Source organism: Tympanuchus pallidicinctus, unplaced genomic scaffold, assembly GCF_026119805.1.
Source record: "Tympanuchus pallidicinctus isolate F22 unplaced genomic scaffold, pur_lepc_1.0 scaffold3, whole genome shotgun sequence".
NCBI lineage: Eukaryota > Metazoa > Chordata > Aves > Galliformes > Phasianidae > Tympanuchus > Tympanuchus pallidicinctus.
The window spans coordinates 17,311,759-17,336,223 of NW_026294747.1; the positions used below are offsets into that span (position 1 = coordinate 17,311,759).

At 36.3% G+C, this 24,465-nt stretch overlaps 1 protein-coding gene across 7 annotated transcripts in view; it reads right to left on the minus strand.

Annotated features, from left to right (window-relative positions):
- Positions 1–24,465, minus strand: part of SHANK2 (SH3 and multiple ankyrin repeat domains 2) — a 334,008-nt gene that overhangs the window by 100,619 nt on the left and 208,924 nt on the right. For all 7 annotated transcript variants that reach the window (XM_052693113.1, XM_052693116.1, XM_052693111.1 and 4 more), the window contains one exon: positions 23,891–24,015. In XM_052693113.1, the coding sequence (XP_052549073.1) occupies positions 23,891–24,015 (125 nt within the window). The remainder of the gene's footprint in view (positions 1–23,890; positions 24,016–24,465) is intronic.

Sequence of the window (24,465 nt, forward strand, 5' to 3'; positions counted from 1 at the left end):
CAAGCAGTTTCCATTCCAACTGCTATTCACCAAGAGATTAAAAATATCTAGATGTATTTTGATAAATTTTTCAAAATGCATAGACAAACTTACTGAAACTTGCATCCTCAGATGTGAATATATAAAAAAGTAGGTTTTACGGAGGGATTTCTGCAGCAAAGTTGTACAACACAAGGTGAAAAGCAAGCTAACTACATTACCACAATGTATGCCATTAGTACTGCTTGTTCATATGGTTCACCTAAATAAATGATTATTCAGCTACCAAGTCCAACTAATGAACACAAGCACAAATAGAGGTATATATCCTTTTATACCAAACTCTAATATTGTCACAAGTCAAACAAAACAAACCAATCTCAGGGATTTATCATAATAATAACATTGGCAACTTTACCAAGCTAAATATGCAGCAAATAGTACCGCTTTTTTCTTTCCCCCATTTATTTTACATGAAAGTCAGTACAAGACAAGCCTTGTAACATTTAAATTTTAATTTTTTTCTTTACTGTTTTATTTTCTGAAAAGCCACAAGCAGAATCGGAAAGCACAAGTAAACTTCAAAATGGGTAACGAACATTATCAAATTTTGTACACAGAGTAAACTTAATTAAATGGGCTAATTTTGTTTTTCAAATATCTAATGTTGAAGTAGAACTTCAACCAAAAAAGTTTTCCATAGGAAAATGGGAAAAAGATGGCAATCAGAATAGTAAAGCCAAAAGTCACATTACAAACATTCCAACATTATTTCTAGTCATTAATACCTATGAGGAACAAAACCAAGACAAACACTGTGCTCATATTACCACCAATGAATTATATTAAAATGTGAAAATAAACCCTCTAAGATAATAGCAAACCAAACATCTGAGAAAAAGAACAAAAAAGTCCTAAGAGAAAAAGAACAAGAGGCAAATGCATGCCTTTACTTTTAGTCTTGGAAACATCTGTAAACATTCAGATGTTCAGAGGATTTTGCAGTAGGTTGTCCCAACTTCCTGAAACATGTAAAACAGTAACAAAACCAGCTATTTCATTTTTATTGTGATCCATACTGACTACATGCATGGAATAGAAAACTGTGGGATGATTCTGCTGCAGTTGGACTAGATGATCTTGGAGGTCTTTCCCAACATCAGTGATTCTATGATGCCATGATCTGTTTTGGTAATAATTACTCTTTTATCTATTCCCTGTGGACTTGAAACTGAGAGTGGAATACCACAGAGATTTATGATCATTATGATCAATCCTAATTTATTTAATCTCTCCCCCATAAACAAAAGTATTAGGTCACGTTTTTGTATTACTTCCAGTGAGTACCTCCCAGTCATTACAGGATTTTATATGCTTACAGGAATGTCTTCATACAAGAATGTACAGAAGATGACCTGAAAGTCAGAATATTGATCTAAATAAAGCAAATGGGATACTTCCTAAAATACTTTTCTCCATTAGAATCAGTCTGTTCTGCTCTGAGATTTATTCACTATGAAATTTAACATTGAAAGATTTCACGAGTGCAAGAAAATAAATGCTACTGAGTTTTAAAAATCTGGATAAAGTGTCAGTTTAGAAGTTATTTATACTTCTAATAAAGTATTCTTATCACCAAATCATGGAATCAAATAATCATGGAATGGCTTGGGTTGAAAGAGATTTTAGAGATCATCTAATTCCAAAACCCAAATCAAGAGATATCTTGTCATTATCTTTAGTAAGTTAGGATATTCCATATATAGTATGTTTAGTCATTTTTATATACACCCTTGTTATTTGGATAAAGCAGTACTTCTCAGAAACATTACTTAAAAGGTCAACAATGAGAAGTAATATCTTCATAGTTAATATAATCTCAGTAACATCATTCTCTCAGCATTTCACATTCTTAACTAACCACAAAACTGGTACTCTTCCAACAAAACATGCCTAGCTACTATGTCTTTACAGAACAAATCAGAAAAAAAATATAGCAGGAAGCTGGACTTGGCATTAAACTAGATTTTTTTATGAAAAAAAATATGGAAATAATTATAGTTGCCTAGAACCACAGAATCAGAATCATTTCAGTTGAAAGGAACCTTTAAAAGTGATCTGAACAACTCCCCCACAATGAATATGGACACCTGCACTAGATCAGGTGCTCAGAGCCTGTCCAGTCTGACCTTAGATTTCTCCAGAGATGGGTCATTCACCACCTCTTTGTGAAATCTGTTCCAGTTCATCACCCTTATCATATTCTACCTAATTGTATTCAATAAACTTTAAGACAATATATATATTTTTTTATACTGAAGGATGAAAATTATTTTCATAAATAATAAGAGGAGATATTTAAGAACTTCAGGTATGCAATTTGGAAAAATAACATAGGAAGCAACAATTCTATCTCTTAAGAGTTAAGACATTTACATTAATAAATAGGAAATCTGATAATGGAACAGTAAAATAATCTGAATTTGACTAATTTAAGTACACTAAAATAAGGTAATTGTACAGAAAAAATAATGCATTCTATGAAATTACAACTGAATACTGAAAATTTAAAATTGCAAATTCACTGAAGGAATATGATAAATACTTTCACAATAAGAAATATTTCTAACTGAGGAAAACAAATGCAGGAAAAATCCAGGATCAACAGAAGGGGTTAAGTTGCTTTGCAGTTTGCTGGGGGTTTTTTTTGCCTTTTTTTTTTTTTTTTTTTCCCTTCTATTCCCTACAGATCTCCCAAAATGGAGAAGACAACTGCCTGCAGTCAGCTTCTGTGCATCTCTGCGCAGATCCCCAGGTGACGTGCAGCTGCCAGTTCTGCTCTCTTCCCTCTAGTTTCAGAGGTCTGGTCCAAAATGGTTAGCCATCCTCCATTCCAGGGCATTCATTTATTTGTTGACAGATTTATCAAAAAATCCCCACGTGGGGGTGGAGCAGGAGGCGGAGAAGAAGGAAAGGAGTGGGCTGGTGTGGTGCATTACAGATTGCCAGCATATTTTGCATTTCTCTCTGTGGGAAGCAGAAGGGCAGGGGAGCCATGTGCTTGAATGGCATCGCTGCTGCCTGCAGAGCCGTCCGAACCTCGCATGCCCCAAAAAGATCTCCTGTTTCCTTAGCAACCCCACGGAGAGGTTTGGGGCACCTCAGGCCTCAGGCTTCCTCTGGAGCAGACAGCTTTATCTCCTGCTGCTACTTGAGCTAATGAGAATGAACCTCCCAAACACAGAGATGAAGAAAAGAAAACGAACAGCTTAAATCTATATTCACAGAAAGAGATTATATATATCATGCTTTCAGGATGGAGATCTAATCATGGAAAGGGTGGGATGCAGCTCTAATTCCTTTCTCAAGCAGAAAGCAACATACATATATAGAGAGAGAGAGAGCGCACACACAAGTTATCAATCCATCCTTCAAAGATTAACCTGGTAGCAAAATCCTGAAGTCCTATTGGCAGAAACATGCTGGTCTTATGATCAAGTTTATGTAAAAGTATCCAACTCAGATAAAGCCTCGCCAAGGACCGCCACCAAAGAACAGCTTGCAAAAGATAATTGACCTGTAATTGGCTGTAATCTCCTATTTCGTGGCTACTTCCTATTTTCCCTTTTATAAAGGGGAGAAAGAAATTCGGTATCATCTGAAGAACATGGATAATTGTGAAGCACTGAGTATATACCACATGCTGACTACGCTTCAGTTCTGTTACTAATAAGACTGAACTATGTTAAGAAAAAAAAGTTCAAGCATTTAGAAATGGAACTCATAGGTATAACAAACCAAGAAGAGTTTGGGAAAAAGCCTAGCCCTAGCAAGTTCAAATAACCCTCACAGCATCCAATCTTATCTGCAGTCATTTCTTAACTCAGCACTGAGGCTTCTGCACCAGTTGAGGCAGAACAGCGTGAACATAAAATGCAGCCTCACAGCTCTGTTCTTTGCCAGTCAACCTGCAGAAGTCACACCTCATCCCATGCTCCCCAGGCTGCTGAGTTCTGCAGTATCTGTCCAAAGCCCTTAAATCCATCCCTGTTTGAGATGTAAATCCATTATTCAAACTGAAAATTCAGACACTGCTTGCATTTTACTGAATATAATAGTAATTATGGGATGAGAAAGACTGATCAAAGAAGTTCAGTACTCATGATGGACATCAGTACATTGATGTGCTTCTGCAGCATAACATGCCACATTCTCTCACCTAGAAGCTTTTACTTTCTTTTCAACATTACACATGGAGAAGGCATTTAATTTATGAAATGCAGACGCTTCAGCAGGTTCTTTCTGGATTGAGCTATTAAAATGAGTTAAATAGTACCTCTGGATTGAATAGCATTAATGAATGTCAAAGCAATACAGAAGCTGTCTGTAAAATGAGTATATAGTTATCTGCTATTAACGTGTGACCATTAACAGAACTCATCCACCGCAGACATTTTAGAATTTAGAAAGAAGAGAAAGAAAAGGGAATAAATTGAAAAAAGCAAAGCAAACCGTACAGTATATATGCCAGCATCACCCCCAAATCTGCCAATTGAGGCTTGGGGAAAGCAAACAGCCTGTAAAGTAATAAATAAAAAGTAGGTCTAGCATGATACTTTGTTAACCAATTGTGCAGAAAAACTCAGAAGAAACTGGAATATTATTTCTTGTGATTCAGTAATAGATATGCTGGTAGTAAGCGAAGTGGACAGATTTCTGATCACTTCCAATGGTTCAGGACTAGCACGGAACATACTGGTGCAGCTGAACTGTAAGTACTATTGCTGGGAGAGCCTCAGCAACACTCTTAACATCAGCACTAGTAACAAAATTGTAGTACTGGAACAATCTTGTGTTTATTCATATGCTGGTAATCATTCTTCCCATTTCCTCTTCCTTTTTTCCCCTCTATTTCTATCTTCTAGGTAAAGAAGAATGCTTTTCATCTTCTGAATTACCACTAGTGTTTTGTCTCAGAACAGTGTTCTGGAAGACCATAAGCCCCCAAATCAACTATCACAAGAATGAGTGCACAAATTATGCTTTAAAAATGAAAAAAAAAAAAAAAAAAAAAAAAATCTCTACTTGCTATCTTTTGTAGCAAATTACTTCATAGCTTGAAATTCCCTGCAACAGGGAATTCAAATTGTAATGCTGGAAGCTACCTCTGGATGAAGTGGACTGCTGTATGCCTGCAGTTTATGCAGTGGTTGGAGTAGGTTCTAAACAAAACATAGTATCACAAATGACAAAATGATGAGTTTTTTCAGGACAGAAAATGTATATATTTTGCTTTTAAAAAAACTTTCATACACATAATGCTAGTTTAGCATGTGAGAAAGTAAATGGAGAGAAATTTTATTGAACACAGAATTTCTACGATGCACAATGATTTATTTATTTAGATTAACTCTCTCCAAAAAGTTATTTTGAGTTGGGCCTGCCTGCAAACATACTACTTCTGCTTTGAGAGCTTGCTTAGATTCATTTTGCCACAAAAACAATGTTTTGACCACAGCCGCCGGTACAGCCGAGAGAGAACCAATTAGTACATTAGAGGTATCAGCAAAAAAAGAAAAAAGAAAAAAAGCTGATATGGGCAACTGACAACCAAACTCATGCTTCTGCCTGCAGGAATGGCCCACCAAAGAGGCACTGAACTCCTCAGGGTCTGCTGCCTTCAGCATGGCCTGCAGAGATCCAAAGGCTGCCCGCAACCTGAGATAAAGGAGCCTGCTTGGGCCTCCTGGAGGGCTGCACAGTTGCCAGGAAACAGTTGCTGCGTTACAACCAGCCAGCACTGCAAAATAGCACTGAAAATTTGTGACACCTTATGGAGATGAGATCTTTCACTTATTGACCAGTTGGGGCTTTATTTCCTCATTTGTTCAGACAAAGTGATATAGGTATTTAGGAGGAAGCAACACCAAAATATTTCCATACTTACGGATACATTTTTTGATCCTTACTTAGCAAGAAACCAAAATACCTTCACACATCTTTTGAAACTGCACTCATTATTTGTGTGTGCTTGTTTTATTCAGTGCTGAATTTTGTCCACAGCATTTTTCTAGTAGAGTGGTTACTGGAAAGAATACTTTTTTGATTTTGTCATCATACTGGACAAGAGAAATATTTAAATTCACTCAAAAATTCACTCAATAAATGAAACTATTTTAAAAATTAGTAGCAGAATTTTGTTTTTGCTTAATATTACAATTTTCCCTCCTCTCATGGCTGTAACACATTAGAGCTATCTGATGTAAAACATGAAGAATTTAGTTTATTGCCACTCTCTCTGTCCCCCAATACCTGCTGGGTTTTGCAGTTTGCATGCATCTGTTACATACAATGTTTTAAGCTAGCCATGAAATACAGTCACAAACATATTTAAAGAACACAAAATTGAAATGAAAAATGCCTGGTCTGCATTTTTGTGCCAAAAATTTGAAAACAGCTGGATCTGAGGTGGCTGTCCATTCACATTTCACCACTCACAGCTCACACTTCAGTAGCCTCAAAATCACAGAACGGCTGAGGTTGGCAGGGACCTCCAGAATGATCAAGTCCAACCCCCTGCTCAAGCAGGTTCACCTAAAACCACTTGCCCAGGACCACGTCCAGATGGCTTTGGAATACCTCCAAGGAGACTCCACAAGCTTTCTGAGCAACCTGTGCCAGTGCTCAGTCACCCTCACAGTAAAAATGTGTTTCCTAGTGTTCAGACAGCAACCAGTTTTTTTCCCCAGTTTCTTGCCCTGGCATCAGGCCTTACTGCAAAGAGACTGGTTTCATTTACTTTGCACCCTCTCCTTGATTATCTTTATACTGTGATAAGAACCCTTCTGAATCTTTTCTTCTTAACAGTATCAGGTCTTTCAGCCTTTCCTCATGAGAGAGGCACCACTTTTTCAGTCATCTTTGTGGACCTTTTCTGGACTCCCTCCATTATGTCCATGTCTACCTTTTACCAGATATCCCACAAATGAACACAGCACTCCAGGTGTGGCCTCACCATTCCTGAGTGGGAATATGCTCCACTTGACCCACTAGCAGCAGAACTGCTGCTATCCAGGGATACCTTCAGCGTTCTTTGCCCCAAGAGCAAATTGGTGGCTTATGTTCAGGTTGGTGTCCATGAGGATTTTCAGGTCATTTTCTGCAAAGTTACTTTTCATCAGTATCTAGACAACTGGATACTATCATTAGTGACAAAGGCAATAGCCTATCTCCATGAAAACAAATGAACAATCCTGTTAAAGATCAGCCCTACGGAAATTATGCTGTTTTGAAAACCAATGGATCATTTCTACCTCTTATTTCTTATCCTTTAAATTAGAGGTCACTTATTTATTAAGCAGGTGTCTATTATCTAAGCATATCTTTTGTTTCTCTAAATCCAAAGTGAAGATGAAAGAGTCAAGGGAATTACCCCTATACTCACTGACTCCTTCATAAAATATGATTTTTCTTTATACATATGCTATTTTGACTCTTCAAGGTTTTGATATTTTTTTTTTAAACCACATTTCAAGTAATTGTGATCTTTGCAGTGTTAGTACCAGTTCTCCTGTACTTGAAATAAGCTACCTAGTTCAGTCCTCACAGTCATTTCTACAACTTTAAGACCACCAAAGCAGTTACTTCCCATTCCTGTTACCAAGGCAGACCAACAAATAAGAAAGAGAAACTACTTCTATTCAGAAATTTTGTATCTGAACTACCCTTGGAATATTACCTTGCCTTGATGATTTGTTACTCTTCATTTTGTCAGTCAGTTATGAAACCTATGGTGTCTATGAAACCAGACATTGCTCCTCAGGGTAGACTTATGCTTAAATTGTTCTACCAGTAAACTGCTATTCCAGTGGTAATGCCTTCAGTCATGAGGCTTTCTAGTAGATTCTCGATTCTTGGTTAAGCAAGTCACTGAACCTACAGTTTTTACTTCTTTCACGTTTCATCTTGATCCACAAACTATGACATGTTGATGGCAGCACTAACACAAGGGGAAAGGTGGGAGCCTGCATTTCAGAACATAAGTATGATAAAGGAGATCATAGGACAGACATAGACCCCAGATTCCAACTGACCTAAGCAAACAGAGATTGCAGTTTTGGCCTTTATTTTCAGAGTCAGGAGGAAACAGCCATATAGGAAGTTCATCACAGTTAACATTAAAGCTAGGATTTCAGTAACATTTTAAAGGCATTCTCTTTCAAAAGTATTCCTTTTTTTTTTTTTTTTTTTTTACAGATCCATCACCTTTAAGGTCTGCTGACCTCTAGCAGATCTTCCTACTTCTGCTATCATGCGATTTCATGACTTCAGTTGGTTCTTCACCAGAATCTATTTCTGTGACATTTACTATTGCTTTAACTCTGCAGGATTTCAATTCTCTCCTCTTTTGTGTCTTCACATTTCCAGTTTTGAAGTAAGACTTCTTAATACCAAACAGCATTTAATTATGCTGCCCTTTTGGTGGCTGTATACTTAATAGATTAAAAACGACAATGAAAAAACAACAAAGAAAGAAATAAAGACAGGGCAGATCTATTTAGCTTTGAAAAGCATCTCAGGCAGATCAGCCTGCTAAATTTCCAGTTCCCAAATGTTGGTACTTGAGCAGCTGATGAGAAATCATGTTTAGCTGAATTCAGAAGGATGTTTTATAGCTTGTAGTTTTAACTGATTATATTTTGCAAACAAGATATTAATCTTTTGCTTAGCAAGAATGAAATTGTTTAATTTTTCACCCTTAATCTCATTGTAGCGACAGTTAGTCGGCAATCTGCTGTACTACTCTTTCTCCAGAGCAATCAATCTACATAAAGTAGATTGCATGCAGACAGGTCCTTGAGTAGCAACCCAGGGAAATTCTGAGTGCTCTTAGTAGCTGGCTTATGTCCCTAACTAAATTGATGAGTCATTTGGTCCCTTGTAAAGCCAGTCCTTTACAGAAATATTTCTTTCCAGTTTCTTCATTATGGTTTTTTAGACCAGAAACGACTAACTCAGCTTTCATAGAACAGTTAGCATGAAGCAGCCACACTTCCTTTCAGACAAAGTCAAAGCACTATTAAAAGCTAAAGCCAGTGCCCATTCACAGAAATTTACCCAAAAGACCATTGATGAAATTAGTGTATTTAGTGTATTAGTGGCAGATTGTGAGTCACAAATGCACGATTCCCAACCGCTAATTTATTAGGTCATATAACAGTGAAAGAATTTGATCATAACATTATAACACAGCTGTTTTATTTCAGATGTGGAATGAGTCCAAGTATTTTATAATTATGCTGCTTCAATTATTAGCAACTCAAGAGTGAGTTAACAAGCATTGTTTGCTCCTAGGCAGAAAGCCCAGGGAAGCTCACAAGCAAGCCTGAGGATGTGTAGGTCAGCTGGGCTGATACTCAATAGGCTATGTGAGGTCACATATGTCAACAATATGTACCTTGCTATCCCACATGGAATACAGCTCACAGTGGTCAAGCACCAAAATTTACATCTTCCAGTAAAAAAAAGGAGAGAAAGGAAAACATAAGGAGAAAAAAGCAGTTGGATGTAGTAAAGGAACACTGACCTAAGCAAAGGAAAGCAGGAAAGGATATCTGGCAAAGTTGTCTGAGTCTCTGTACAGATCTCAGATCATTTTTTTTATGAAGACTTTCATATATGAAATAGAAAGTATTAGCATATCAGTAGTGTTCAGAAAATAAACATGTTTATGGACTTCTGCTTTTTTCATTGAAATTCAAGCCCATACACTTATTTTTTTTAACACATTCATTTTCCTGTATTTGAAAAAGGTAGCTTACTCATACTTTCTCCGTCCATCATTTTTCAAAATACAGTTGTCTTGTTCTTAAGGCAGAGACAAGCTGTCAATATTTTAATAACGGTAAGCATAACATGAGCATCTCTAGTAAGCAGCTCTCTGCAATAATAATGGAGCCACCTGACGATCTGGAAAACATACCATAGTGAGATCAGGAAGCATTATCTTTTGGTTCACCTTAGAAAAACATTCCAGTGCTGTATTACAGTGCAAATGCAAATCTTTCACTTCCAAAAGAGAGACAAAAATGGAGAAAGGTTGTCAGCACTAAGCACTGTGGACACCATTCAAATTTGCCCTTGACAGCTCAGTAGAGGAGGAGAAAACAGAACTACAGATTATCTTTTCAAATTGCTGCAAAAAAAATATAGAGAATCCCGTTACCCTCCTTTTTTTAATGCTACCATTTCCCTAGGAAGTTTATCCTTTTCCAGCCCTGTTATTTAACAAAGAAGATTATAATTCTACTTTTATATAAGATTTACTGACTCCTACCCATTTGGAAGTTATCACCTTAAACAACCAAATAACAGCACAGTTTGTGAACTCTGATAAGACAAGAAAACCATTTTAGCACATACCCAGTCATTTTGTACTGTTTTCAGAAGATAACAGCAGGAACCTCTCTGTTTAGGCTACTTCATGCACAGTCTTCTGTCACATTTTGAAGGGCAGGAGTGAGGAAAAAGGGTGGGCCAGGGGAGTTACCAAGCTCTCTCTAACTTACAAGAAAAGATCAATGTTTAGCTAACTTAAAAAGGGTCAATATCTTCATCCCCCATCACTTGCATTACTCAGAAAGATCTCGGCAGATTGCCAAAACTGCCATATAACATGAACAACCTGAAGAGATGGATACATGTGGTAGGCAGAGTAGCTACATCCAGGTAATGCAACCACCAGCATTAGCGGTGTTGTGAGAAAAGGGACCTGGACTGTCTGACTCCCTCTTACCTCTGTGCAGCAGAAGTACACTGCTCCCCCTCTGCAGCAGCAGACTGCTCCCACCACTCCTGGCAGAGAAAGGAAGATGAGGTGGGTACTTCATCGGCTTCTAACTAGTTTATATACAGTGACATGCAGACCACATTTACCCAGCACAATTTAAATACTTGCTGGAAGTGAGCATCTTTGTCCCTCACCTGGGACAACCTGGTTCTTGCTTAAAGCACAAATGTGGGTTGGAGGTCTTCAGATAGGAATTTCTACAAAAGCACAGGCCAGGGTGTTCTTTTGTTGTGTGGATCTTTTGGAAAATAACACCTTGTTTATTTTGGCTTGGATAATTCTTGGCAAGACATGATGATTTTAACATTGTCACCTACTGAAGGCTTCTTAAAGCAAAGTCCCAAGCAGTCCTTCTTCAGTGTTTTTTCTTCCTTGAAATAAGTTGATATGCATATTTGTACTCCTCCCAGTTTGTAACAGCTTGTTTTAGACGAGATAAACTTCAAAAAGCTCTTACTCTGTTAACAGTGAATAGCACCAGGAGGACCTGATCTGTAATTTTTTAGTATCTGTAAATGTAATGGGATAGCTTTCAGAGTAAACTTTGCTGCAAGACAGTTTGTTGTATGTGCAAGGGAGAACAATAACCAAAGCAAATCAAAACTAATTAAAATAATAATTCAAGAGAGACACTTCATCCAAAAGAGAATACTACAAAAATAAAATAAGCTGCTGTGCAAACATAGCATATTCTATTGAAGGCAGTGTTTCTCCATTCAGAACTCTACGGTTTGGAAAACAAATTCAGAAGGGGACAAAAAAGTAGTCCTGACCTACAGAAAATAATGAATTCTAAACATTAGAATTAAAAAAAAATAATAATCACAAGAAAAGGCAAAAAATCCCAACCACAAAGAAGATTTTGTGAGGACAAAAATGCCAGAAACTGTCAAACTAGCCAATATTAGAAATTAGCCAATAATACTAACAGACAAAATTGTCTGATAAAAAAAGGAACATGCTATTGAGGCATTTCTCTGTGCCAACAGAAAACATAAACAGTCTAGCATTACAAAAACTATATTTATTGCCAGAGCCCAACAAGTAAATACAACTTTTAACAAGAAAAGGCAATCACGGGATTGAAAGAAAAAAAAAAAATGAAGGCCAGAGACTTAACACATTTTTTTCCTGACATTTCAGATTAATAACAACAACAATTGAAGATGAGAATCAGGAGTTTCATTTTAAAATTTGCATTAGGTTTTTTTCTTTTTAAGATAACGAAATCAAAATCTCTGAAAATGACTGGCAAATGATTCAGGGAAACAGAACATTAAAGTTCTAACAATTACTCTAAGTGTGGAAGATAGACCTATCTAGAGTATTCAAAAAGCATGAAATATCCCAACTACATTCACTATTTTGGAAAGATTATTTTGATTGCATTCTTCTCCGTTAAACTATAGGCCACACATATTAAACTAATCTGCTTCTCCTGCACAATCTCTGTACTTAAACGGTAATCTCAGCTAATCAGCAGCAAACTTTAACACACACCTACTTTGTGTTTTCATGAAAAAGTAATTACAAAGAAAAAACATCTTCCCCAGCACACACATCCTGTACTAGCATCTGTTCAAATCTAAATCTCAGCCTAAGAAGTTCAATTGTAGTTGTACAGCTGTCCTAAGCCATACAGAAACGTATGAAAAGAATGCTAAGATAAAACTACACTAGTGCTCACCATTCTCAGTTCTCTAAAGCAGAGCCATGTGAGAATATGATTAATATTGATTGAATGATAGCACTAATTCTCTTCATCTGCTTATACACCAGCTGTTTAAACTCAGGCAGACTGCTACAGTGGTGTTAGTTCAACCATGTAACATGCCCCTGAAGTGAACAAAAATCTCCATCTGATTCTGTTCTACTGAGACAGGCAAATGGAGAGTTCACCTTAATTCTGGTATCATCCTTTATCCAGTTTTATACATTTTTTTTCTGTGAACATGCAGCTTTCTAGAATGGGTATCTGCAAGTTATTTGAAAATTGTTATTTAGAAAGGGTTCATTCATCTATCAAAGACTGCCCTCGTGTCACTGATATGGTGATTATGTTGAAAGGTCCCTGGGCCAATAAGTGACTAGCAGCCTGAAACCAACAATAACAAGAAAACCTATTGTTTTAAAAAAAAACCTTAGAAAAATATATAAATAATTTTAAATAAATTAATGACATCTATTCATGCAATAAAAGTGGCAAAACAAAGTATATTTAACTACACTATATCATTTTTTTTTTTTAAACTAACAGCAAAGAAAGCTGATGTGTAAACTAACCTGCCATATATGTATGGGTTAGTACGCAAATTAAAGAGGAACTTATTGATAATTTGTATCTAATGTTAAAAAGCTGACAATATTCTGTTTATTCTTTATGATTTTTATAGTAGTGTAATATGTTGCACCAGGTAATATTTTTTACTTCCACACTCTTTCTGATTTCTGCTGCTAAACACAAGGACTTTTTGACTATGTAATTCCATCAGAGATGAAAAAAGGTATCCGAATAGCCTCCCTATCCATTGACAGTCATGACTAACATAAATTCAAGCAAGTCTGTATGAAATTAATCTAGTCTTAATTGGTTTTTATCTCCCTTAAAAAAAGGAGAGTGAAAAAAAAAGTCAGTGTCTAAACTACAAGACTCAAGATAGCTATATTATGATTATCTGAGCAGAAAATACCGGGGGGAACCAGCCACCATGCAGTGCCTCCATTGCATTTATCCATTGTGGGAACATTCTGAATTCTGTGTTTGCCCTTCCAGTAAAGCAAATGAAACACAGACACACGGATAAGACAATTATAGTGAGCACCAAAAGCTAAAACTCTACCTAACAGAACTCTAGAATGCTGCAAATTATCCCAACGACTCTATAGAGAAAACATCTGTTGTCTCTTAAAATGGCAACAGAGGACCTCCCTGTACTACTGGCAGGACAAGAGCAGTTTCCTGAACTTCGTGGAAGAAAACTGATGCAGTTTATGGGTTTTCTAGAAAAAATTACCTGGATTGATATGCTGTGTAAAACCTACAGAACACTGCAGCACATCATAAGAAGAAAGCAAAAGGAAGGAAGAATTGAAAATCACCTCCAGAAAGGTTTGCATAGGATAAGGAGACAAAAATGGAAAAAACAGAAAATGAGATTTTTGGATGAATAGCTCCATTTGTTGACTTTTGAACAATAGGTTCCTACATCATTTCCAGCTCTGCACCTAGCAAATATGTTGCTCTTCACATTTGATTTCTATTAAAATATCTCAAATGAATTCTATAAAATGTACAGGGAATTATGGGAACCAAATACAAACAAGAAACATCTTAAATTTAACCCCCAAACTGCGTCTTGTTTGCAAAAAACAGCTCCATAACCGGCCTAGTCAGTAAAGCAAACAAAGATATTAAAAACACTAACAAAAAAAACTTTTAGAAAATTTTTTAAAAATAAGCGTTTTGCTGGTCATTCAAAACCAGTTACCTCTTTAATGTATCGGTTAAATTGAATCACAGTAGGTCTCAGCCTAAATTAATGCACCAAATGTACTGTTTAGAACACACATCGGTCGACAATTGCCTCATACAAATCTATCCAGTGTTAGGAAGAATTGCAATTATTTAAAAAACAGGATTCTTTGATTCTGCAGAGATTATCTCTCTTTAAAAGAAAATGCAACATAGTTAACGCATGGCTTTGCTACCTGCCACACGTATGTGCTTCTGAGATCCCAAAAGCATGAATTTCACATATATCCTAACCTCTATTTAGCGTGTAGGTTGGTAGCAAAAACATTTTGTCACATCATGTGAGGGCAAGTCCAAGCTGAGTTTTTTCATAAAGACTTTTCTGCCATCTTTCATGCCAGTTTTTTTTAGCAACCATTAAATTAGTAAATAATGACATTTCATGGTGAAATATCTCTCCACAGCAACCTAGTTGGCCTGGGATTTTCACATTTCCATCTTAACTTTCTTCTTTACTCTGTACAATGACAAGTGTTGACAAGAACCAACGCTTTTTGTTCGAAGTTGTAAAAACTCTTCCATGATTTCATCTTTATGCTTTTAAATTTCTATTTATCACCAAATTTTTAGCTATCCAATTTTACCCTATTTGAAGTTAATTACTGAAAAACTGCATTAAAACTTTGATTTCTTTGCTAGGAGTATTTTCAATGATCTGATCAGCAAAGCCTTCAGAGAGGAGGAGGAGGAGACCCTCACGTCCTCCTGTTTTGAAAACAGAAGGTAGAACTACCACCACAGAGAAATAAAGTCCATGTAATTAGTGAAAATTTTGTACCGCCAGGTGAGGGGAACTAGAAATCTTGCTCCCTAAATTGCTGCCAGAATGCATGGAACAAAAATGAAGTAACAGAAGAAAGCAAGCATTATAATTTCCTATTGTTATATTCAAGTCTCTGAAAAGATTCATATCAGCACTACAGTAGAATCTAAAATGTTATTTCTAATGCGATGGTGTATTGCGATAATGTGATGGAAAGTACAGCCATAATAGCAGGGTGGCACAATCCCAGGCTACAGCAAATGAGAACAAGACCCACTACAGCAGCCATGGATGCAGAAACAAAAGAAAATCTGCTAACATTCGGAAGGCCTCAGGTAGGCAGGGATCTCCAGCAAGACACCCTCACCTCCACCACCAACCCTTAAATGAGGTCTGGAAAGGAGTGGATCCTGGCATCACCCCTTCTGGTCACTCAGGTATATTGCATGCACCTGAGCTCCCCTGGGTTGGCCCTGCCTTCCCACCAGGTGCTCAATCACTGCTTCAGTCCATGACTTAGCATTTCCACTACAGATGAATTTTTCAATTCATTTTTTCAAAGCATTTTTCAATTTCCTTACAAGACAAATGTGCTGAGTCCCACAACTACAAGCTACAGGAAATACCCTGAATGCAACAGAACACATGCAACAAGGCTTTGAGTCTTCAGAAGCCATCTTCTTCATTAAATTCCCACTTACTGCTTTCCTTCATAACTGTAAATTAACCACAGAGGAACACAACAGCTCAGAGATATTGCCGCCAGCTAGCTCAGATTCAGCTTAGCATACCTCCACAACTTAATTCTTTTTCATCTATTAAAATCAGCAAGAAGTTCATCACTGGGTTGTTTCTCAATGCTTTTGCCCTCGTCACCTCGTGTTTATCACTTCTACGATCTGTGAGAGAAAAGAGATCCTTATTCTCTTAATACATACCCTAATGTGTAAGGAACTGAATTAGACCGGGAGGTTAAAGTTAGTGTTTTGCTTACATTTGCCACCACATGCAGACAAGAAAAGAAGAAGGGATTAAAGCCTTCTGCTTTTTTCAGCAGAAGTCTCATCAAATTTGTTGATTAGACTGGAACCCATGGTCATTCTGCTACAGAGGAAATATGATAGAATTCGAATGTAAAACAAATAGTAACAAAAGGAACACAGAGCTTCTACTAGAAGCCTGGATTCAAAAATTCTGAATTTCCCCAAATTACAAGTGTTTCTGCAGTTATTAGCACCCCTAAAAATGCAGTGGGGAGTCTGCTCTGTGTACCTGCGTGAAGTGCTTTACCTGGACTCTCTGTAACATCTCAAACAGCTTAGGAACCTCGTTCCACAGTCCATGTTAAAAGGCTATAGTTTTGAAAAAATAGAAAATCAAATCAATACTCGTTTATTCTCCAGTTTTTGTTTGCTTTTTTCAGATACAGAGGTGACAGTAAATCATAGAATCACCAACATTGGAGAAGACCTCCAAGATCAACTGGTCCAACTATCCATTTACCAGCAACATTTCCCCAGTAAATCATGTCCCTTAGTACAAAATCCAAACAGTTCTTGAACACCTCCAGGGATGGTCATTCATCACCTTTGAGACTGCAAATATTCAAAAATTAAGCTATTTCTAAAAAAAATAGAAAGTTTGGTTAGGGAGGAGCAGTAGGTAGGGAGAGAGGGTAGGGTTACTGCTTATAAAGTATGTGATAATCAGGTGTCAAGCAACCTCTTTTTAACATCTGGATAGACTTCTGTTTTGTGAAACACAACTACTAGGTGAACTCAGTCTCACATAGCTGATTGCCAGTCTCAGATTAACAAAAACTAAATAGTAAATAAAACAATCAAAGCAACCACAAAAACATATACCCTCACACACAACACCCTATAATAGTATTCCTGTTGCTTGATACATAGGAAAGATTTAAACTGAAAGATTTAGAGCTCTTGAAAACAAGAAAAAAAAAAAAATCATGTATTAGAATAGTTCAGCTGCACCACTCAACAGTATGAGTTTATCAATCAATACTCCATCTGAAGCAACTTATTTATTTCCCTTCACCTGTACTTTCATAGATTTGTAGAAACATCCTCCAGTGAGAAGAAACTATATTATCTCCCCTAAAATATCAGGCGCAAGTACTGTTTTTCTTATAGCTCCATTCCAGCAACCAGGTTTCCATAGTATCAAAGACTAAAAAAAGCCAACAGGCTTCAGAGGAATTAATTTTAATATAATGTCTTCTGGAAATTTCTTAACTATACCTTAAAAACTGCATTTATATTTATGGAGGCACTTCTAGGTGGCCAGGAACTGGATGTTTATAAGCAGTTTATGTTTAAACAAATTTGCTATTTTTAGAGAATCTTTTAGTAGGAAGTGAGGGAAATGGCTACCATAATCACTAGAAGTCAAAAAGCTCCCTGTGGATAGCTCCAAACTCCACCTATGTCCCATGAGCTTTGAATGAATCTCTCAGAATGTTAATGCTAGCAAACTTCGCTTGAAAACAGTGTGGTCTAGATTAAAATGCCATAAGATTCATCACAGAGAACTGGATGGACACAGAGCTAGTGCTGATTCAGTTCTCAGTATCAAATAAGTACTTGTTAGATTTTTTGTAAACCAGATAAATACTGCCATTTTATCTTGCACAAGATTGCAAGCACAATATCTACCTCATGTAAAATCAAGGCTAAAGAAAAACACTTCTGAATTTTTATTGCAGTCTGGTCTTGTATGTCTGACAACAACAAAATGATTTTTTTTTTCTTCTGCTTTTCAGTCTTATTTTAAAGCATTGTTTGCTTAGGCATGAATAACTGAGCTCTTATAAGAACCAAATTCTTTTTTGTCTGCCCCTTTCCATCTATGCCAACAAATCTAACAGTTTTATTAATGTATTTTTAGAATAAAACAAGTTTGGTTCATCTTTTTTATTATCACACTGAGCACATTTGGAATACCATCATTTCCTGCAGGGTAGAGGCTGAATTTAGGATAGAAAAATCCCAAAGAGTTCTCATTTTTCTACTGTGCTTTTGTGCAAATCCAAAACACTTTGAAGGGACAGTTCTTTAATCCATCTGCTATTACCCATTAAAACAACAGAATAAAAAAGCAAGCAAACAAACAAAACAATATAAACTCAAACCCTCTCCCACTGAGTTTAAGTGGAAAGAAAGCAAAATAATTTTCCATCAAGTGAAAAATTGATCTGCTTGGGCAGAGTGTGCTCAGATACAGTAGACTCTCAACCATTAACATCAGGGCTGCTGTTCTTCCAAGACCCCTCTCTGTCCAACTTCTATAGTACATCTACAGTTACACTTAAGCAGTAAGAGTTTCAAAATCAACATACAGGAAGTATGTTTCCTTTGGACTCTGACAACTTCCATTTGAAGAAAAGCCCAGGATTTTTTAAGATTTCAAGAAAAATACTTCTGTTTTGTAGCCATCGTTTAGAAAAGTTCCCAAGAGGATTATGAGTAAATAGAAATTATCTTTGAATGGTTGGTTGAATGAAAGAGTATCAATTAAACATACAGATTTTTAAAAAGTGGTGCCCATTCTAGATGTGCAGGTTCTGCTGTACCTCAGAGCTGCACGTAAGGGAGAGCCCTGCTACACTTCAATAACCTGTTTGTATGTACATACATACAAACAACTATTCCTTATATGTATTATGTATGTTTGTGTGCATGCACTATAGTGTGCGTGTGATAAAATGCTGCAGTGCTGTTACAGTTTTAGTAAATCTCTTTAAAATCTGCAAAACTATTGTTTGTACAGTTGAACACAAGCCCGAATATGATCTCGTGTAGGAACAGAAGGGCTCAGGAGCTCCATCACAGGTATTACCATTCCCTTGCATAACATGTAAGAAAGGAGGCTTGCTGCACGCACAGGAGGAACAACCAAGTTGACAGTAAAAAAAAAAACAAACACAAGACTGCAATGTAGGGTGAACTTCACTCTTTGGTCCACCAAAAAAATGGAAGAGTCTTTTTCTTTTCTCCTTTTACACACAAAATTATGGAAGTTGTTACTAAACTACTCTTATCAAGCTGGTGTTCAGACATCTGGGAGGATATGAACAAACATTCAGAAAACAACTGCAAAAAATTGCAATGTGATAACCAATATTATTGTGAAGACAATAATAAAATCTCAGTTTATTTCAGAAAGAGAAAAAAATGGCCTCCATGTAGCTTCCACAAAAAAATATTTATATATTTACATCTGATGGTAGAAGCTGGGGTTCATAAAAGAAAGAAAACTTGGGGTAGTTATCAAAGCTTACCTAGGGTTGGAAACATTTCTTGATTGCTCAAGAAACTCAGTGACAGGCTTTGTAAACCCTTGCTAATCCATTCAGTCACTGAATACAAATATAAGGCAACATTGCTATGCTTGCCATAACGGCTATAGTTACAACAGCACAGTTAAATGCTTAGCTTTCAGATAATTTATGAAATCTGTGTGAAGCATTTACTGCAATAAAATAAATATCTCAGCTATTGGTAAATATGAACCTAAGTTATTCACGTGCATATGTGCATATATGTTTAGCTTTCGTTCTGACGTTACTCTAGTTATTCAAAATATCTTCTTGAATATTTATCACTACATCTTACATAGTCATATGCCTGTCTGCAAGGTGATAAAATAGTGCTGCAAATGATACATTTTGTCTATTTTCCACTTAATACTGTTTTTTAAAAAAGTTTCCGTTCCTGAATTCTATAAGCCTTTAAGTAAGATAGAGCTAGTTATACTCCAGACCATTTGGCATGATTCAGTATGTATACAAACCAAGCTGCACTGAAAAGTGATGAGATTTCTTCTAGTATCACCTCTTGTTTTGATTCTCAAATCAAACTTTGGATTTTGCCTTCCTTCTTTTTGTAAGTACATAATACACTGGTTTTACTAGTTTAAATTTTCATTTGAATGTAAATAAGTAGCCATCCTACTCTGATAAAAGTAACACTTCAATTTATCTGGAAAAATAAACGATTTTATGGCATTAAAATGCAATGCAATGTCTCATTCAGAGAAGAAAAGCATTATTCTAGTCAATCTGGGTGGGTTTTGAATATCTCCAGAGAAGGAGACTCCACAACCCCTCTGGCTGTTCCAAAGCTCTGTCACTCCCAAAGTAAAAAAGATTCTTCACATGTTCATAATAATCCACTGAGTTTTAATTTGATAGTCCATATCTTCTATACCAAATGATAATAATGATAACATTCTGACACATACAAAAACCCCACTTCTACATTAATGGATCTCTTTATTTAAAGACAGTTATACACTCCATCAAAGCAAATATTTTAAAAAAACAAAAAACAAAAAAACCAAACCAATAACCCACAAAGCCTAAACAAATCAACTAAACAACAGAGGCCCTTAAACCCAGGATTCTTTGAGTCAAGTTGTAAGACAGCTCTTTTTGAATGGTATTCAATGGTTCCTCTATGGTCAGTTTGACTTCTACACTGTATGAAGTTCACCAAAGTTAGGCACATAAATATTATAAATAAATGAGAGATCTATAGTCAGAGCTAATGCCTCTCTTTCTTGCAAAGATATAAACAAACCAAATCAGCTCAGTTTGATATTTTCTGATGAAGTCTTTACAAACTGGAGTACATATACTACAGGCATTCAGTCACAATGATGAATTTACAAGTTCCAATGGCTTTACGATCAGTGTATAGCTTAATGATGGCTGAAGTTTTTGAAACATCTTTCTAATGGATTCCACGTTTCAGGTTTCATAGCACCTACATTGATATGGTGACTTGTTTTTCTCTCCTTTATTGAGCAGATATTGAGATTCAACAAAATACCTACTAAAATATCAAAAAGCAGCAACTAAGGCAAATCATACCACCTTTCTCATTTAATAAAATTGAAGTCATAGTCATACTCCATTTCCGATTGTTTACCAAAGCTAAGAAAAATCACATGAAATGTTAACTGTGTGTTATTTATGAAAATAAGCATATAATGAAAGCTGTCGCTAGCTGTTTCAGCTCTGAAACTAGTCATGCACTTTTTCAATACATTTTATTTGGACTCTATCCAGAAAATCCACTAAACACATTATATGTTTTAACACAAAAAATATGATCAAATTTGAAGGAAGAATAAAAAGCCATATCATCATCCAAAATTTCAGTGAAGAATCATTAAATACTGCATCTCCACAGGCAAGTTTGAAACGTTAGCTTCTGAAGCCTTACATTAAAATTAATTGTACAGGTTGGACAAATCAGTATCTTGTGGCTTTTCAGGTTTTTTTTTTTTTTTTTTTCTCAGAAAACCCACAAATTTGATAAAAACTCCATCAGATGAAAGCATATCAGCCCCCTTCCAGATAATATCTACTCTGTGTACCTGCTGAAACAAGGCAACATCTTTTCTTCCTTTTTTACATAGCGATTTACCTGTTCTGCTTAACGTGCAACACCTTCTACATCAAATTACTTCAGTTTGCTTAGCAGCTGTGGTCGTTTTACCCCCTTATAAGTCCCAGAGATTATAATTAAACATGAAAGAAAGATGCCTTCTATTCACCTACCCTTACTATCTTTCCTGCTTCCAAAGAAGGGATCTATCTTCCTGTCAAGACTGTCGTTCAGCAGTCAGAGAAAAGGCTCCTCTTACCTCTACGACCCCAAGTCACTGAACCTGTTTAAGCAAGTGTGAAACATCTGCTCTTCCTTGCATTTTGCCCTCTGCCAAACTGGACTCTTACTTTCCCAATGCTTGACGCTTACCGCAAGTGTTATAAATGAGACTAATTAGGATTCTCATTGCCCACTGACTCCTTTATTATTCATGTGACACTTGTGATAAATGCATTATGTTACTTACAAATGGTTGAGGTGGCACTTATACACACCAGCACAAACTTTAGAGTCATGGAAGAAATCATTTGGCAGCAAGACAGACTAAATCCACCAGCTATGGTAACCATGCACTGCAAGGTGGAGTATATTAAGAACTTATCAGTTCAGTGCAAGAAAGTAACCAACAACCCTGCAGTTTCTCCAATACAGAGGTCTCCAAAACCTACAATTGTCTGAATTCTCAAGATCATCATCTCCTCTTAATAGTAAAACTCAGAACAGAATAACCTGACATACATAAATTACACAGAAATTGATTTGATTTGTATGTAACAATGCCTTTTTTCAAAATTAATTACAAATACGCTGGCCTTTGCACAGTATGGATTAATGCCCTGATTCAGCAAGACACGTGCATGCTTAACTGTTCTTCCAAGCTAAAGCTAGGAGATTGTCTGGACAATTAATTCTAGTTCTCTCATTAGCAACAAAATTGGTAAACCTTCAAGCAGAATCAGGTATCTCAGATTTCTTCGATTCTCTCATTAATCTTAAAAAAAAAATTTGTATGCACAGTTATCCAGTAATCCTCTCCATTAAATTACATGTTATTCACCATTAAATCTATTTGTGAAGTCAGTCAGTACAGATTATTCATACTTCCTACAGATTAAAAGCCTATCAAGAAATCAAAACCAAAGCTTTTCTTTTTTTTCCAAAGCCATGGTAAAAAAATCTTAGTTTCAAAAGCCTTCTTGCTCAGAGTATGTATCAGTACAATTTGTAAGGTATTGTCTAACAGTTTGTAATAGACGTAAGTCTATACAACAGTAAGAAAAATGGCACTGGTCAAAATGCAAATCTCTTTACTTTAAAAATCCGCAAAGCCTGTTTCATTGTTCCAATATGAAGCGTATCATTAAATAGTACACCTATTTAAATTCAGTCACCATGGAAGTTCAGGCAGGCAACAAATGAAAGCTATACATTCTATTCTCCCCTGAATAGAAAAGCCAGCTCTGCAGAAATAATAGCTACAGTATCAGTAAATATTTAACAAAGCAGACATTTTTTTCCTTTAGGAAAAAGCCTACAAAAAATAAAACAACAGATCTTATAAACGAGATTCTATTGATCCACCCTAAAAAACCTATATTCGAAGAACCACAGCACTACTTTTTTGATTATGAAGGAGTTGTATGGAAAGGGAAAGAAAATCCCAAGTCACGATCTTGTTGCAAACTGTCCAGTAACACTAGAAAGGAGAACCAACTACTGCAACAAAACCTAACATCCCAACCAAAAATCTTCCAAAATAGAAAAGACAAGGACATTTTCAGTATGAATGAAGGCATTGTTTAAATATGCCACTTAAAAGAGTAGTTTATATTGCAATCCACTTTTGTGTGTGTTTGACTGTATTTTAAATACACAGTTGTAAATATCTAATTTCAAGCCAAAATCATTTGCTTTATCTTCACAGTTTCCCAAGAGCAAACCAATATTTGATTGCAGAAAAAGTATCACAAGAAGTCATTAATTTTGGTCACTCTGTAAAAATATTTAGATATGAGGATTGATAGTTTGCAATGAACATAGAAACTAAATTGAATTTGAATTCAGTAATGCAAAGTAGTACCAAAATCCTCATGTTTCCCTGGCACTGTATTGTCAAATGACAAAGAGAACAAACAGAAACCTCCCAAGTAACCTGAATATTATTCTTTTTACTGCTTTTCTAAATGCTGCATGAGTTTTAAAAATAGGCAGGGTGAAATAGTTACTGGTGTTACTCCATGGAACTTGCTATTTCAGAAGCATCATACACTTTTTCCAAAGGAAATTCTATAAAAGGAAAAGCTGCTCTTTCCCCAGCAGAGCACTAATAATTAGATGTCAGGATCTCCTACCTCGATCAAAAAGTCTCCGGTTCTCAGGCCAGCTTGCCATGCTACTCCCCCTTCATCCACAGATTCCAAGTACTGCAAAGCAGGAAAGGCTGGAGTTGGGGTGAATTCTTCAATTGGTGTGTCAGCTTTAGAAATAAATACCACATTAAAAAAGAAAGTTAGGAAATGCTTGCAAATACCACTTAACTAACAGCCTATTACTGGCCACTCAAATTTGTGGTTAAAAAATGACGAGTGCTAAAAGCGAGGGACTTGGCCTCAAAGAATATCAAAATGCTGGGAACAGCGTACAATCTCTGCAATAGCAATCCACAGGTATTCAATTTAGTGAGAAAAATACATGCTTCTTTACTGACATAGGCTAAATCAAGCTGTACAGGGCAATAGCTGGATTCTGAGTATTCCAAGATATTTGGTATGACTTCATTTAAACCTTTTGTATGCCTGGCAAAATGCTTCTAACTCTGGAAACACCCAGCTACAAAGGAACTATTTACTGTAGACAGAAGAGAGCATTTGGCCAACCTAGGCAGGGAGGAGGGTGGATAGCAGGAGCAAAAAGATAGAAATCAGTT